Source organism: Lactuca serriola, chromosome 5 (assembly GCF_051521515.1).
Source record: "Lactuca serriola cultivar US96UC23 chromosome 5, Lser_US96UC23_V15, whole genome shotgun sequence".
Lineage (NCBI taxonomy): Eukaryota > Viridiplantae > Streptophyta > Magnoliopsida > Asterales > Asteraceae > Lactuca > Lactuca serriola.
In genome coordinates, this window is record NC_136412.1 from 348,814,622 (window position 1) to 348,832,456 (window position 17,835).

General features: G+C 37.4%; 3 protein-coding genes and 1 long non-coding RNA gene across 4 annotated transcripts; 2 read left to right on the top strand and 2 right to left on the bottom strand.

The window, feature by feature from the left end:
* The first annotated feature begins 227 nt into the window (after positions 1-227).
* On the top strand, positions 228-3,289 carry LOC145055532 (phosphate starvation response 1). The gene is made up of 8 exons (XM_079003889.1): positions 228-484; positions 912-1,527; positions 1,631-1,835; positions 1,935-2,011; positions 2,103-2,145; positions 2,314-2,368; positions 2,562-2,631; positions 2,712-3,289. Exons 2-8 carry the CDS (start codon positions 949-951, stop codon positions 2,937-2,939), a joined length of 1,257 nt encoding a protein of 418 aa, XP_078860015.1. The 5' UTR covers positions 228-484; positions 912-948; the 3' UTR covers positions 2,940-3,289.
* A 658-nt stretch (positions 3,290-3,947) lies between these two features.
* Positions 3,948-7,543, bottom strand: LOC145055534 (uncharacterized). Its single transcript, XM_079003891.1, has 2 exons — positions 4,512-7,543; positions 3,948-4,400 (listed from the first exon to the last, which is right to left on the bottom strand). The coding sequence occupies exons 1-2, from the start codon at positions 7,522-7,524 to the stop codon at positions 4,009-4,011; spliced, it is 3,405 nt and encodes a 1,134-aa protein (XP_078860017.1). The 5' UTR covers positions 7,525-7,543; the 3' UTR covers positions 3,948-4,008.
* Positions 7,544-9,193: 1,650 nt separating this feature from the next.
* LOC145055535 (uncharacterized) lies at positions 9,194-17,388 on the top strand. Its single transcript, XR_013685210.1, has 4 exons — positions 9,194-9,328; positions 9,416-9,581; positions 9,745-16,101; positions 16,251-17,388. It is a non-coding gene; the product is annotated as an uncharacterized LOC145055535 (long non-coding RNA).
* On the bottom strand, positions 9,608-13,462 carry LOC145055533 (uncharacterized). The gene is made up of 2 exons (XM_079003890.1): positions 10,162-13,462; positions 9,608-10,062 (listed from the first exon to the last, which is right to left on the bottom strand). The coding sequence occupies exons 1-2, from the start codon at positions 13,460-13,462 to the stop codon at positions 9,683-9,685; spliced, it is 3,681 nt and encodes a 1,226-aa protein (XP_078860016.1). The 3' UTR covers positions 9,608-9,682.
* Positions 17,389-17,835: the final 447 nt, after the last annotated feature.

Genomic DNA, 17,835 nt, shown 5'->3' on the forward strand with positions numbered 1-17,835 from the left:
AAACGAGGAATTAACTTTTTATGAAAATAGAAATTAAATGTATATTTTGTCATTAATTTATTATTATTATTATTATAGCAAATTTTCTACTTGCTTTAATTTGATGATATGATATGGTTTGAACTTTGAAGGGTAGTACGGTACTTTCTTGCACGGAGGGGCCGTTGACGTGTCCACCACTTGTCATATATATTCTCTCAAGCATTACGCACGCGCCGCCCATGTGCGAGGGGGCTCTTAACTACGCATTTCTAGTCGCTGCGCACAGAAAGTAAAGGCCAAATTGCACAAGAAGGCAATCACTCGTCATCGTTCAATTTTGGTTTCTTATCGAGACACCTCCGGTGAGGACATCCAGCACTGCGTTTTAGAGAACACACAGCGGCGTTGGATCTCGTAGATTAATTACTTTAAAACGCCTTACAACCGTTCGTTATCGGGGAGTTGTTTAGGTTTTCAGTGGCTTTTGTTCGCATGGTTTAAGGTGAGGGTTTTGGCTATACTCATTCGTTTAATTTTGAATTTGATTGTATACTCGTGATGTATTATGTTGTAGTAACAGTTTGAAAATTGAAAGATTGGAGTTCACGATGCAATTTAATGGCTGCATGGCTTAAATTGGTTAAAAATGGTTATTAGGGATCTTATGGATGCCTTCTAAACTAGTATACCTTATGTTTGTTGTAGTTTATTTTAATGCATTAACATGATTCAACTTTGTTCTTTCTCGATTGTTTAAAAAAGTTCATATTAATAATTTACTTACTATTTGTAGTTTTGTTTGTACGATTCTGTCGTTAATTCATATGATGGCGATGCCTTTGATTGAAGCTTTCTAATTTGAGTAAAAGTTGTTTTCTATTTTTGTAACTCTGTTTTTTCTGATGCTCACATGATATGATGATATTCAGGTGAAGATTTATTTATTTATAGCAGACAATTATAACCATGGAGGCACAATCTGCATTGGCCTTTCGAAGATCAGGTGCAAGGCAACTTAGTAACCATGGAGCCCCTGGAGCTCGATCTTCCCCTTTCCCTATTCGTCCTGCCTCTTTGGAAAACAAACATCCCAAGTGTCCAGACTCTCAGGCTCAGCAGATCTCCATGGGAACACAGAATTTCACTGCTCTTCCTTCAGTATCCTCAACTAACGGAGCTGTTGGTCACATTTTCTCTTCTTCAACTTCAGGGATGTCTTCAGATCTTCACTTTTCTTCTGGTACTTCTCACCAAAAGCATTCAGAAACGCCGCCTTTCATATCTCAATCCTCAGGAGTTCTTCAATCGACTACATATATGAAAGAAAACAACAACAACAGTTCATGGTGTACAGATTCTCTGCCTGATTTTCTTGATTACCCTCAAGATAATGCCCCTATTCAGTCTAGTAATTTACAAGAGGACCTTGGTAAACAAAATGATTGGCAAGATTGGGCTGATCAGCTTATTACTGAAGACGATGCTATGACCCCTGATTGGAATGAGATTCTTATTGATACAAATATTATTGAACCAGAGCCAAAGGTTTGTTCAACTTTTGCTAGCTCATTGATACGGATATCAGCAACATTTAGCATAATACATATACAATAATACAAACGACAATGACTTTTCTTTTGTTAATTAGATGGCATATCATGTGGGGGGATCATCTACAAACTCGATGCAAATACAAGCAATTCCTGCATCATCTGGAGAAGCTTGCATTCCACTGACTCCCACTCCATCTTCTTGTGGGAACAGTGGGTCCCATTCCAAACCAAGGATGCGTTGGACTCCAGAGCTTCATGAAGCGTTTGTGGAGGCAGTCAACAAGCTGGGTGGAAGTGAAAGTACTATTTTGTCCTTCATCTAGACTATTCTTGTTGTTATCTGATTAGTAGATATATATAATGTGTTGATGATGTGAATTGTTATATTTGTATCTACAGGAGCTACTCCAAAGGGAGTACTGAAGCAAATGAAAGTGGATGGGTTGACGATATATCATGTGAAAAGTCACCTACAGGTGCATTTATGGTACTTCCCGGGTGATGCAAGTTACAAAGGTCAAGAAATTGTGCTGCTTTATATAATGTGGAATTTATTTTGTTTTGCAGAAATATAGGACAGCTAGATATAGACCTGATCCCTCATCAGAAGGTAAACAAAATTATGCCTTGTTTCATTTCCTTTTTACCCAACTTTTTCTCTTTCATCCGTTAGGGGTAAAATTTTACCCAAATCGACCCATTTTTAGGTAAATGGGTCGAAATAATTTGATGTTGTCCAACTATGTCTATGTCTGTACTGATTGGTCATTTATTGCAGGAGCTTCAGAGAAAAAAACTTCAGTTGAAGATTTCTCATCTTTGGAGTTGAAAACGTAAGTCAGATTGGTTCAACTTTATTTAACCTTGTCTTTGTTATGTTAGCTTCATGCCATTCATAAGATTCTTCATGTCAGCATTCCATAACCATTGAAAAAAAGAGCTAGGTTCCATCCATTATACAAAAAGTTTACATTAATTTCTTAGTGTGTAAAGTCTGAAAGTTTTGCAATAATTTGAACCAAACAGGGGTTTGGAGATCACTGAAGCATTACGATTACAGATGGAAGTCCAGAAGCGCCTACATGAACAACTTGAGGTATATGATATTTGCTTTATTCAAGAAAATAGCATTTGTGTTTTTTTCTTAATTATAAATGATTTTGTTTTGTGCATCAGATCCAAAGAAACTTACAGCTGAGAATAGAAGAACAAGGCAGATACCTTCAGATGATGTTTGAGAAACAATGCAAGCCAGGAGGAGGAATCAATGATAATTTCAAAGCTTCATCATCATCTACTGCCCAAGTCCTAGACTCGACCAATGAACCGGGACCCAACCCGGTGGTGGGACCGGGACCAGATGATGATTCACAACCATCAAAGCGTGCAAAAGTTGATGAGTAAAAAATGATAGGAAAAATATTGTCAATTGCCTGCTGTCTTTGTTTTCGTTTTATATGGGTCGTAAGGTTTAGTTTTATGGTCATGACATGATGATACCAAAGTCTGACTTGGAAACTTTTTGACTTTGTAATTGCTTCTTTTTTCTGACATTATAAGAACCCTAAATCAGCAGGCAGCAGGTACTATTCGGAATCATGCTAGAAATAGAGGTAGTAGTATAGGATTCTCTATAAAGGAGGAGGAGATTCAGTGTTATTTGCCAATGCTTGCTTGTACTGTACATATGTATCCGTATCATATCATGTACTCTTATCAACTTATGAAATCATGATGAACAACACTTTCTATAAGGCCAAGGGGCACTGCCACATCACTATTTTACATGCCACATCAGTTTTTTAATTTTTTTATTATTTAGAATTGGTCCATTTACAAAACAACTTTAGAAATGTGTCGTTCTACCTCGTCACATGCTTGGCACACCATGAGCATTTTAGTCATTCTTCGTAAATGTCTATTATAAATCTTAGTAGGAAGAATATAATCTCATTTAGCAATTAGCATAAGTGTTTTTTTTTTCATCAAACCCAACTGAATGCTTTCTATTTAGAATTCAAATTAGTTTTTAAAACCTACTTTCAAAGTCAAAAGGTTATTTGAGGTAAACTGTTGACTTGCATATACGTAAACGAAGAAATGCCAATTTTTTAGAACATCAATTTACCCGATATCTTTTTGACAACTAGGACTATATAACAGTGGCGGATCCAGAACAAAACTTAATCGGGGTCTATTATACATAAAAAAATGTATAAAAGTTGAAAATTCTGAAAATATAAAGTATTTTTGAGGTTTTTTTCAACAAAAAAATATCAATGAAGGTATTTTCTGTATAAGTGGGTGCCAAGGAGGAAGTTTTAGTAAAAAAATGAAATTTTTAGAAGTTTGTTTAGTACAAAAATAAAGTGGGACCCACTGTCAAGTGAGACCATACACCCCACTTGAAAGGTCTGTCTCCGTCACTGCTATATAATAATTTATTTAAATTTAACTTAGATCCAAAAAAACACTAAATTTCTTTGTATTTTTGATAACTTGACAACTTGTCCATTCTAATTTGGTCTAATGACTCAGTTATACATGGTTGAGTACTAGCTGATAATTCTTGCGCAACAGCACGCATCGAAGGCCTTGACTCGGGTGTTAATCGGGTACACGCAAGAGCAGCATTAAGCACAAACACCACTTGCTCGACGACACTATCCTTCGGAGGCAAAAGCCTTTGATCAAGGACATTTTTCAACAACATATTTGAATTATCTCGAGTTGCAAAAGTCGTATTTGATGATTGCAAAGATGATAAAAGCTCCCCAGGATGCCTCCCCATCATAATCTCAAACGATACGACTCCAAAGCTGTAAACGTCACATTTCTCTGTAACCCTCATTGTGAGTGCAAGTTCTAAAGTATAAAGTACAAACAAAAGCGGTATAATTTAGTAAAAGAACTAAAAAAATAAGAAGATGAAAAAGAAGTGGTTAACAATATAAATAAATAATAACTAATAAGCACCTGGTGCCATGTAACCGTAGGATCCCGCGACTCTGGTCTGATTACTCGAGTCCCGATTCAACAATTTGGCCGTCCCGAAATCAGACAATCTGGGGACCATATCTGACTCGAGTAGAATATTATTTAACGAGACGTCCCGATGTACAATCGGGGGATTGCAATGATGGTGCAAGTAGGCTAATGCATGGGCGAGGCCTTGGACAATTTTAATCCTCGTAATCCAGCCTAATTCCGAAGTTGCCTCCACACCGTAAAGTATATTTCCCAAACTACCCTTTTGCAGATACTCATATATCAAATGCATCCGGCCGTTACTACTGCAACAGTAGCCGTAGAGTTTGATGATATTCCTGTGGCGGGCTTCGGTTAGGGCACGTATCTCGTTCTCGAAGCTTTGCTTATGTGTGGCTGGGACATCGCCGGAATCTGATACGGTCAGCCGTTTCACTGCGACGATAACTCCGGTTGGTAAATTTGCCCTGTACACACTCCCGAATCCTCCTTTACCGATGCAATACGTCTCGTTGAAGTTTTCGGTGGCGTTCACGATGTCGCTGAATGTAAATCTGCCGTCTCTTGCCCATATAACCGTTTCGGAGTTTCCGCTTGAGGTGGCACTTTTCATCTCTTCGTCGATGAGCTTTGATCTTCTTCGAATGATTATACAGAAGATAGCTATCGTTGTTGCTATCAACACAAAAATGACCGCCGGTACAAGAGCCGCGATAAACAGTTTCTTATTTACGGATTCTTCCGGTGCAGCGTTGCCATTACAAGGAGAGAATCCTTTTCCGGATCCACACAGATCGGCATTTCCAGTGAAGGATCCTGCCGGTGCTCGTTCGAATACGCCGACGTTTGGGATTGGGCCTGACAATTGGTTGTACGAGAGATCAATTGATTGTAAGCTTATCATGGAAATGGATAGTCCCGGAGGAATTCGACTTGAGAAATTGTTGTGCGAAAGATTGAGATTCTCGAGTGTTTTGAGCTTTTCCATATCTTCAGGGATTCTGCCGGAAAATGAATTGCTGCTAAGATCTAACAGATACTGCAATCGTAACAAGTTTCCGATTTGAGAAGGTACTTCTCCCGACAAATCGTTGCTGCTCAAGTTCAAGCTGGTTAAGATTACACAATTTCCAATTGTTATTGGTATGCTTCCATTCAGATGGTTCGCAGATACATCAAGAGCTCGGAGACTGGTTAAGTCACCAAAACTTGTAGGTATTTGTCCACTTAATTGATTGTTGCTGAGATTGAGATCGAACAAATTGCTTAATTTACGCAATTCATTAGGGATTTCTCCGGTAAGCTGGTTATCTTCGAGTTTTAAAACACCTAACCTTTGTAAGTTTCCAAGCTCAGACGGGATTTTTCCGGAGATTCTGTTCCTTCCCATATCCAGATTGATTAGGTTTTGTAATTTTCCAAACCGGGGACTGATTTCACCTGTAAACTGATTACCACCAACATCTATGTATGAGAGATTAAAGTGCGCAGCACCAAGTGTTTGTGAAATGTCCCCAGAGAAGCTGTTTCCATCCAGTCTGATCCGATGCAGCCTTGTGCAGTTCCTTATGCAATCCGGTAACAACCCCGTGAAATTGTTGCCATTCACAGTGAACACCTCAAACTGAAAACCAGTACACAATTCAGAAGGTAGTTCTCCAGAGAAACTGTTGTCTCCTAATCTAACATTTATCAGAAAAGGATTGTTCTTCCCTAATTCTGCTGGAATACCTCCCCAGAAATCATTCTCAAACAGAGAAAGATCAGTAAGGTTAGTAAGTTTAGAGAGAGTAACAGGCAACTGTCCAGTCAATCGGTTGCTGTTGAGTTCAAGTTTAAGCAATGAAGTCAAGTTTCCGATCTCCGGTGGAATTGTTCCACTGAGATTATTGCCGGAGAACTGCATGGTTTGAAGGTTTGCCAAGTTTCCAATGGTTAAAGGTATTGAACCTGAAAGTTGGTTTCTTGAAAGAGCCAACATCTCAAGGTTTTCCAAGTTCCCAATCTCCATAGGTATGGGCCCTGTGAAATTGTTATTGTACAGAAAGAGAATCCTGAGATTTGTCAAGAGCCCAATCTCGGGTGGGATCTCCCCACTGAAAAGATTAAATTGAAGCTGCAAGGAGACCAATTGAGTCCAATTGGTGATGAAATCAGAAGAAATTTCACCAGAAAGATTGTTTTCAGAGATACCAAGTTCAGAAATCTTTGTCAGATTTGATAAAGACAAAGGCAATACCCCGGAAAGAGAGTTGTTAGCTAGTGCTAAGAATGTGAGATTAGAACAGAATCCAAGCTCAGAAGGAATTGAAGAATTGAGTTGATTTGAGTGGAGATCTAACTCCCGAAGATTTTGAAGCTTACCAATAGAAGAAGGGATCTTTCCTACAAATGAATTATTATACAATTCAAAAATTTCAAGATTGGACAACAAATCCAAATCCTGTAAAATATGGCCTGAAAAAAGGTTGTCTCCTAGCCTTAGATGTTTCAAGTTTGAAAGATTGTAAAAGCTCGTGGGCAATGGACCTTGAAACAAATTCTCTGTGAGATTAAGGTATTGGAGGTGTGTCAGCTTTCCAATCTCTGATGGGATTTCATCTTTGAAATTATTTGAGCTCAAATCCAAGAACATGATGCTGGAGAGGTTGCCAATGGAAGATGGAATCGACCCACCAACATTGTTATTGCTTAAATCAAAGTGAGTAAAATTTGGGAATGAAGAAAACTCAAATTCTGTTAGTGTTCCAGAAAGAGATGAATTTTGGAGGGTAATTTTGGAAACCAGACCACCTTCATTGCAGACAATACCAGTCCAGTTGCAGACGTTCTGAATGTTTCTTGAAGACCATGAATTCAGCAAAGCATCAGAAGAAGATGATGATGATGATGATAATAAGGTACGCTTCCATCTAACAAGAGCTTCTGCTTGTGTTGTTGATGTTGATATGGTCTTTAATGGCAGAAAAGAAAGTAAGGCAATATAAAGGAGCAGATTCATAATGTTTTTTTTAAATGTTGCCATGAATGGTTTGGGTTTTGTTGAAGCTTTTTCATGCTCATAATATTTTATAGTGCTTTTTCTAACTCGTCAATGATAGGTAATAAATAGGACAAATTTGTACTATACATGTGAACTCATATTGGGGGTCAATAATCATATTAATAACACTTCAAACGTGTCATCCAAATGCATCCAAGCTATTCAATCAGTTTCATATATAGTATATTTTTTAAATCCAGTCAAAAATGTTTGAATGACTGTGACATTTTAAAATGACAAAAATACCCTTCTAAAATAGAAAAATAAGACATAGTTGGTAAGAGGAGAGTGGAGACCAACGTGTGGGTATTCTCCTTATGGTCTTCGTCTTCACTGAAATGTTTGAAATGCATTTATATTTTGTTGATGAACTTTGTCTTCTCAGGTCTTCTTCTATTCCTATTTATAATTGACTTAAATTTGTTTTATGTATAAGTTTATAACAATGACATGATCCTTGACGTCACTAAAATTTACGTACATGTCATTCAAGTAAAAAAAAAAGACTACCTAACTTATCGTTGGTGTCATTTACACCAGATATGGGACAAAAAGCCCAAAAACTAAAATTGAACATTTCATAATTATAATTATAATATCACAATAAAACATCGTTCATGACTCAACGTGGATATAAATACTTTTGTCAAGCATATTTTTTACGATCAAAGATATAACAACAAAAGAGATTGCTTTGTAACTGAATGTGTGGGGTTATTTTGTGGCTTACAATTAAGTCTAGGGTCCAGGTGTGAAAAGTCCAATAAAATGTCAAAAGTATTCTGACCTTGACCATTTAAATGAAAGGGTATAGAGACATTTTTTTGTTATAATTTATGGATAACACTTAAAAAATGGTCCCTATGGTGGTTTGTAATTTTTTGTTGCAGGAAACTTGTCTAAACCCTCAAACTTTGTAGAATTTTTTTTTTATCCATTCAAAAATTGAAATGACTATTATATCTTTTTATTTTAATATTTTAATAATTAAAAAAATAAGAGAAGGCCTAAACATCCATGTCCCTGCCTACCTCTCTCTCTCTCAAAATATATATATATATATATATATATATATATATATATATATATATATATATATATGAGAGAGAAAATCGAGAACATTTCAGAACCACTAAATATTTTATAATTAAAAATATATTTAAAAAATTATCCATCTATCCAACCCAACCACCAACACTCTTCTGAAACTACACCACCACAGAGATCAAGGCCATTGCCGTCATTAGAACCACCGCATCATCGCCTCTCTCTCTCTCTCTCTCTCTCTCTCCTCTTGGATAAAGGATTGTCTCCATTCTCCATCACTGAACATGGCCAAACATCGTTGATTTTCTGATCATTCACGTAGGGTTTCGAAAGGAGATTATGATCGATTCAACATCAAGATAATCTATTATCAGTAAAACATCAAATTCAAACGTTCGTGTAATCACATACATTCTCCATATTAGGTTTTATCGCACTCAATCCTCTTTCATATTCGTTATCTGATTCGGTCTTGCATTCAATTTTGCATTCTTAATATATGAACGATTAGTCAATCGGTGGAAAGAATTCAAGGGAAAAAGAGCGAGATGTGAGCATTCTTCATCGTTAAGGTAATCAATATGGCGATTATATTTCTCAACCATGTTACTCTCTTCCGCCACCTGCTACTTCTCCTCCGACATCTCCTAGACCATAAAAAAAGAAGCCTAACAAAAGATATTTGAGAATCAAAGATAATAATTCTTTGGAACAGGTAACATCAATCACCTAGAATTTCTCTCGTAGTTAGTAAACAGTTTTTTGTATCATTTTTAGAATTAGGGATTTACGTCATTTGCAGGTGACATAGGCTCTTACACTTGCAGGCCTGCAAAAATGATTAGTCAAAAGAATATTTATGGATGACTTCTGCAAAAATCATGTACTAAGTTTGATGGATTGCGTTCGTCCATGAACATCGAAATTGAAAATTTGAAATTTTCCTAGAACATCTTACCCCAAAAAATGTATGTATCAATTTTACAACTAGGACTGTACAATAGATTATTTAAATTTCACTGCTTGTTTAATGATACGTGAAATGATCTTAAAAAAAATAGTTTCTTTTCTACTTTTGGAAACTTGATAACTTGTCGATTCTAATTTGGTCTAATGGTTCAATTATACAAGGTTGAGTACTTGCCGATAGTTCTTGTGCAACAACACGCATCGAAGGTCTTGACTCGGGTGCTAATCGTGTACACGCTAGAGCAACATTAAGCACAAACACCACTTGTTCGGCGACACTATCATTAGGAGGCAGAAGCCTCTGATCAAGGACGTCTTTCAACAACATATTTGAATTATCTTGAGATGTAGAGATCGTATTTGATGATTGCAAAGACGATAAAAACTCTCCAGGATGTCTTCCCATCATAATCTCAAACGATACGACTCCAAAGCTGTAAACATCACATTTCTCTGTAACCCTCATTGTGAGCGCAAGTTCTAAAGCATAAAGTACAAACAAAATTAGCATGTTTCAGTAAAACAATTAAAAATAAGATAAACCGGACGTTGTTAACCATATAAATAAATAATAAATACCTGGTGCCATGTAACCATATGAACCAGCAACTCCGGTCCAGTTACTCGAGTCCGGGTTCAACAATTTGGCTGTCCCAAAATCAGCCAGTCGGGGGACCATATCGGACTCGAGCAAAATATTGTTTGACGAGACATCCCGATGTACAACCGGAGGATTGCAGTCGTGGTGCAAGTAGGCTAATGCATGTGCGAGTCCTTGGACGATTTTAACCCTAGTAATCCAGTCTAATTCTGATATTGCCCTTCCTTCTTCGTAGAGTACTTTTCCCAAACTACCCTTTTCTAAGTATTCATATACTAAATGCATCCCGCCTTCCCTACAACAGTATCCGTAGAGTTTGATAACATTCCGATGACGGACTTCCGTTAGGGCATGTATTTCGTTTTCGAAGCTTTTCTTGTTTATCGCCGGAACATCGTCGGAATCCGACACGTGCAGACGTTTCACCGCCACTATCTGTCCGGTTGGTAGCTTCGCTTTGTACACACTCCCGAATCCCCCTCTTCCGATGCAATACATCTCGTTGAAGTTTCCGGTTGCTTTCACGATGTCTCCGAACGTAAATCTACCGTCTCTTTCCCATATAACCGTTTCAGAATTTCCAATTGTTGTGGTACTTTTGATCTCTTCGTCGATAGGTTTTGATCTTCTTCGAATGATTATACAGAAGATAGCAATCGTTGTTGCCATGAAGACGAAAGTGACCGCCGGTACAAGAACTGCGATAAGCAGTTTCTTATTTCCGGATTTTTTCGATGAAGCGCTGCCGTCACAAGGAAGATATCCATTTTCTGATCCACACAGATACGGATTTCCGGTAAAGGATTCTGCCGGTGCCTTTTTGAATACACCGTCGTTCGGGATTGGTCCTGACAAATTGTTGTGCGAGAGATCGATTGATTGCAAGCTAATCATGGAAGTAGATATCCCTGGAGGAATTCGACCTGAGAAATGGTTATGAGAAAGATTAAGATTCTGGAGTGTGTTGAGCTTCGCCAGATCTTGAGGAATTCTGCCGGAGAATGAATTGCTGCTAAGATCCAACACATACTGCAATCCGAACAAGTTTCCGATCTGATAAGGCACTTCTCCTGACAAATCATTGTTGCTCAAATTCAAGCTTGATAACCTTACACAATTCCCAATTGTTGTTGGTATGTTTCCATTCAGATCGTTGCTAGATAAATCGAGAGCTTGGAGGTTGGTTAAGTTGCCGAAGGCTGGAGGGATTTGTCCATTTAACTGATTGTTGCTGAGATTGAGATTGAACAAATTGTTTAATTTGTCCAATTCACTTGGGATTTCGCCTGTAAGTTGGTTCCATTCGAGGCTTAGAACACTTAACTTTAGCAAGTCTCCAAGCTCAGGCGGAATTTTCCCTGAGATTCTGTTTCTTCCTAACTCCAGATTGGTTAGGTCTTGTAATTTTCCCAACTGGGGATTGATTTCACCGGTAAACTGATTGTCACGGAGATTGATGTATGTGAGATTTGGGTGCACACCAAGTGTTTGTGAAATGTCAGCAGAGAAGCGGTTACCATCCAGCCTAATGCGACGTAGACCAGTGCAGTTCCTTAAGCAATCTGGTAATATTCCCGTGAATTTGTTTCCATTTACAGTGAACTGATCAAACTGAAAGCCACTGCACAGTTCAGCAGGTAGTTCTCCAGTGAAACTATTGTTTGAAAAGCTAACATTTGTCAAAACAAGATTGTTCTTGCCTAAATCTGCAGGAATACCACCTGAAAACCCATTGCTAAACAGCGAAAGAACCATCAAATTAGAAAGTTTAGAGAGCGTCTTAGGCAACTCTCCACTCAACCGGTTTGTGTTCAAGTCAAGTTTGACCAAGGAAGTCAAGTTTCCAATCTCCGGTGGAATTGTTCCATTGAGATCATTAGAAAAAAGCTGCATATCTTCAAGGTTAACCAAGTTTCCAATCGTGGAAGGTATTGAACCCGATATCTGATTGTCTGAAAGATCCAAACTCCTAAGATTCTCCAAGTTCCCAATCTCTATAGGAATGGGGCCTGTGAAGCTGTTATTATACAGAAAGAGAACACTCAGATTTGACAAGAGACCAATCTCCTGTGGGATTTTCCCAGTGAAGAGATTGTTTTGAACCTGCAAGGAAACCAATTGGGTCCAATTGCTGATGAAATCAGAAGAAATTTCACCGGAAAAATTGTTTTCCGAGAGACCAAGATCAGAAATCCGGGTCAGATTCGACAAAGAGAAAGGCAATTCACCGGAAAACGAGTTTCCGGCAAGAGCCAAGAAGGTGAGATTAGAACAGAATCCAATCTCAGAAGGAATCGAAGAATTGAGGTTGTTTGAGTGAAGATCAAGGTACCGAAGATTTCGAAGGTAACCAATAGAAGAAGGAATCTCTCCATGAAATGAATTGCCAAACAATTCAATAACTTCAAGATTCAGCATCAAATCCAAATCTTTCAAGATTGGACCTGAGAATTGGTTGTTTCCTAATCTAAGATCTTTCAATTTAGTAAGATTGTAGAACCCCTTTGACAATGGACCTTGAAACAAATTATCAGAGACATTAAAGTATTCAATCTTGTTGAGATTGGTGAATAACGATTCAGGTAATGAGCCATTGAATTGGTTTATTGACAAATCAAGAAAAGTCAACTTCTTGCACTGGAGAATGAAATCGGGGAAGCCATTGTCAAGATTATTGAGGTAAAAGTTAAGAAAAGTCAAAGCTGGCATACTGGAAAAGTCAGACCAGTTTGGATTAGTCAAGTAATTCCCTCCAAGATCCAAGTACCATACCTTTTGAAGATTGCTGATCTGAAACGGAATAACACCATTCAGATTATTGTCATTAAGATTCAGATATCTCAACTGTGTCAGCCTTCCAATCTCAGATGGGATTTCATCTTCGAAACCATTTGAGCTCAAATCCAAGAACATGATGCTGGTGAGGTTGCCAATGGCGGATGGAATCGACCCACTGACATCGTTATTGCTTAAATCGAAGTGGGTAAGATTTGGGAATGAAGAAAACTCAAACTCTGTTAGTGTTCCAGAGAGAGATGAATCTTGGAGGGTAATTTTGGAAACCAGACCACCTTCATTGCAGACAATACCAGTCCAGTTGCAGAGCTTCTGAATGTTTCTCGAAGACCATGAATCCAGTAAAGCATCATCATCAGAAGAAGATGATAAGGTACGCTTCCATCTTATAAGAGCTTGTGCTTGTGTTGTTGATGTCGACGTGGTCTCTAATGGCAGTAAAGAAAGAAACGCAATGTAAAAGAGCAGATTCAAAGCTGCCATGAATGGTTTGGGTTTTCGTTTTTAAGCTTTTCTCATGGACATGGTAAAGAAGAATATAAGCTTATAATCAGTTTCAGAGAGAAGGAGGTGTTATGTGAAGTAACATGTGAAGAGATTGAGAGCAAAATGGGTAGATAAGAATTATAAATATATGTGGTTGAATTTAGAAAAATAAGAGATTTGTGTGTCAGTATCAATAAATGAGTCCTTGAAAGTTGCCAAAAGCTGGAAAATGGTGGATGAGAGCTTTCAAGGGATTTGTTTATTCACAGTTGGGCGCCTTCTGTCGTCATCACATGGTATGAGACACCAGTTTACTATTTTGTCCCTCTTATAGGAATAAACCTAAATGTCAAGTTTGACTTTTGTAGGTGTTTTCCTCCTTTTAAGTTTTAACAATTTTTATGACTTATGAGCCAGCGTCTAGTCTTTCTTAAAGAAATTAATTGAATATGAGATTTTAAATATTGACTATCAATTCTCAAATTATATTTGGATTTATATTAAAAAAAAAAGACAAACTCTTTTATTGAATTCCGCCAACTATTTGTACGCGTAGTAGGAAGTAGGAAGTTGACGTTGGATTGTGATTTATAAAAGCAAGAAAAAAAAGGCAAACAAATGTAGCTCCTTTCATGCCTATTCACATTCAACTTTGACTTCAAATTCACTATCAAATTAGTTGGAACAAATCTAATCCTTTTTTTTTTAATTGCAATAAAATTACTATTAATAGGAAGTTAAATCATTTTAAACATAAAATATGCATTTTTAATGGAAAAATACCATACAAAGGAGGGCAAAACCAACTAACCAAGTATGTCTTTTTGCCATTTTAGCTCCATCATTTTCAAATTAGAATGCTTTACTACTATATATGGAGATGCATATATGTCACACACCTAAGCACACACACGTGTCACGTGTGTGTAGACCATAATCGAAAAGACATAAACTATGGTGTGATAACAATTCTTTGAAATTTCAAAATGTTTGTTACGATTATGGTGTTTTCATTGTTTTATGTAATATTTATTCCAAGTAAATGATTCATTTATATTTTTGGGCAATTAAAGATGTAAAATATGGATTTTGAGATGATCACGACGGGATAAAGGATACTTCACGACGTGGCCATCGATGTATTAAACGTGCATCCATTTTGTGTGTCACGACGCGGTGAGCATGTGGTCACGACGTGACAGCCGTCTGAGTTTAACCTTAATTTTGGGATTTGTGCCCCTATTTAAGGGAAATGAGGGTTAGGGTCAATGTTTTAAAACCCGGGTTTTTAGTTGATCCGGTGTAATGATCGGTTCACGGGTCAACCCGGTTTATGTTGTTTTTCTATTTTCATATATTTTTACTTTCCTGCATGCTACATACACATATAATATCAATAATTTGATGCCAAACAAAGTTTACTTTCCTGCATACTGGAAACTAACCAAATCTGTCACAACCAAAACCTTGAAACAATGATCAATTAACCATAAATGAACTGTAAACTAATAGAATCTATCACCTATTTCAAAAGAAAACATGTTTCATAAGAAAAGCTAATCAGTAACTATAGAAGAAAAGCTAATCAGAAACTATAGAAGAAAAAGAACCTGATTTCACAGTCAATTGGAGAAGAAAAGAAAATTGGAGAATAAAAGAAAACAAATTTACCACCTGATTTCACAGTCAATTGATTTCACAGTCAAAAGAAAACTGATTTCATAACAACAGCTAATCAAAATTGGATGATTGGACGGATTGGAGTAAGTGGATTAGTAATAGAGAGGGAAACTATTTCATAACACCAGCTATTCAAAATTGTTGTTTTGCTTCTCTTCACAGCTAATCAAAATCGATGTTTTGCAGGAAAAAAAAGAAACACGAAAAGTCGTTGTTTTGCAGGGAAAAGAAGAAACAGGAAAACTCACCTAGAGAAGAGAAGAGTTGAGTTTCTTTCTTCAGCTCGCTGCTGATGTCGTTGCTTGCGTTCTTCTTCAGCTCATTGCTTTCGTTGCTTTCGTTTCCCAGAGAAGAGAAGAGTCGACTTTGTTTTGCATGGAGCGATCTCACTTAATTAACCAAGCCCTAATAAACGGGCCAATCTGGGTTTTACCGGTTCGAAATACCCGGTTCAACTGCGATTCAAGTTAAACCCGGCCGGTTCGATCCAATCGGTAATTTTACAAAAACCCGTTCTAATTTGACCCGCTTTCTATCCTGAGTCACGGTCCAACCGGTTGAACCGGCCGGATCGACCCGCGTTTTGAAAACATTGGCTAGGGTTTGTACACCCTCAGCCTCCATCACCTCCCATAGTTGTCAATAGCGATATAGCGGTCGCTATAGTGAACAACGTAATGAATAGGTCGATGACTGCTATTTACTAAATAGCGACCGAAAGCAAGGGTTTTAGCGATGGGGTATTAATTATTATTATTATTATTATTATTATTATTATTATTATTATTATTATTATTTTGTAAAAATCGGAATAAACTAATTATGGTTGATGCTAACTGAAATCAACTCTCATTCGCCTCCCGCCTCTATGCTTGCGACTTGCTCTACCTCCGAATCCTTGCGTCCGCCTCCGGCAAACCCCACCTGGTCCACTGCATTCTCTCCGGCGACCTCAGGTTCGATTGGAAGTTTTTGCTATTTTTTTCTTTTCCTTTTGTTGTTTTCACTTGGTTTTGTTGTCTTTCATTTTGTTTTCACTTTGGTTTGATGATTACACTTAGTATTACACTTCGAATTCATGTTTTGATCACTTCTACTTTCTTAGAAATGGCTAGTAAAAGAGAAACCAATCTTGGTTGGGCTTATGGGACAAAGATTGAAGGAAATAGCCAATGGGTGCAATGTAAACCTTGTTGGTGATACCAGTCATGTAGCAAAGTGTACAAGAGTCCCACTCAAGTAAAGGCTTTCTTTAAAGAAGCTTTTGATAAGAAGAAATGAACAAAAGAGGCAACAAATAACATACCACACTTTGATGATGTTGACGAACTAGATGAAGAAATAGATGATGACGAATTGCACACTCAAAATAGTGAGCTTCTATCGAAAGGAAAGAGGCTTGTTTCATTCTCCTGATCAATGAAAACTAATAAAAACACTAAAGGGACTATCCATCTGTATTACAACCAATAATCTGATACATGGGGAAGAAAAATGGGCATCTGGTTGTAACTCCACAACATAAAGATGGCCAAAAAAAAATTTAAGAACAGATGTTGTCCAAAAGTTTTCACGTTGGATTTATGATGCGGGTGTGGCATTCAATGCCATGAAATACAACAGTCTAGGGTCCGCAAATTGAAGCGATAACTAGACATGGTTGCAATATGAAATCGCCTAGCTATCATGAGGTTTGAATCTCGATGTTGAAGCTTGAAAAGATACACACTAAGAAAATTATGAGTGAAAATGAGGCTGAAAAGACAACCAATGGAGGTACAATATGCGTGATACGATTGACCCAATTATATCGGACGATGCAAATGTTCTAGATCCGACTGAGTGGTTGATGGGAGGCGAAGAAGAAGAGGAAGATTCCCCGGTCGGGGTCAAGTTGTAGATGTTGTTGGGGCATGTGATCCGCCTTATACTACAAGAAGTAGGAATAGGGGGCTGCTGACAAGTCCACATCGAGCTCCAGAGGAAGATGTTTAATAGACGAGGATGATGACAATAACTTTTGTGAAGAAGAAAATGATGTAGTTGCTTATAAAGATTTTGAGCCGTCATCCGTTCAAGATTATGATGATGGGGCTGTCTATGAAGATCTAGATGATCTTTGATTTGGGTTTTTGAGTTTAGACTTGCCTTTTGTTATCCGTTATCCGTTTAACTTGCTACTTTTGTTATTTATGTTTAAAAACTAACTTCTAGTTGATTACAATCGGCTACAAACATGTCTAAAAAAATAATAGTCAAGTTATTTAGCTTGTTTAATGGTTTGTTTGCTTATTTATTGGTTATACTAGCTATAATGGTTACATAATAAATATTTTTTAATATTTTTATACCTATCGCTAAATACAAAATATCGCTATGTAGCTTATAGGTAGCCAGTAACTATTTACCGCTATTCATTATCGATAACTATGTCACCTCCCTATTGCTCTCTAAGAAAACCTAACCCTATTTTTGATCTTGTGAGCTCTTTTTTTTGGTGATTTCTAGCCTTAAAGAAGAAGAAAATGTGTTTTGGTGCATTATCTCAGTTAGCAAGCCTCTACCTTATGACCTTGAGTTTTCTTAGGACTCTTGTAACTCCTCAAGTTCCTGCCTTTTTAGTTCAAATATGCTAGATATAGATTTTTGTCCACTTTTTCCCTTGTTTGAATGTTAGAATCTCATAAAGT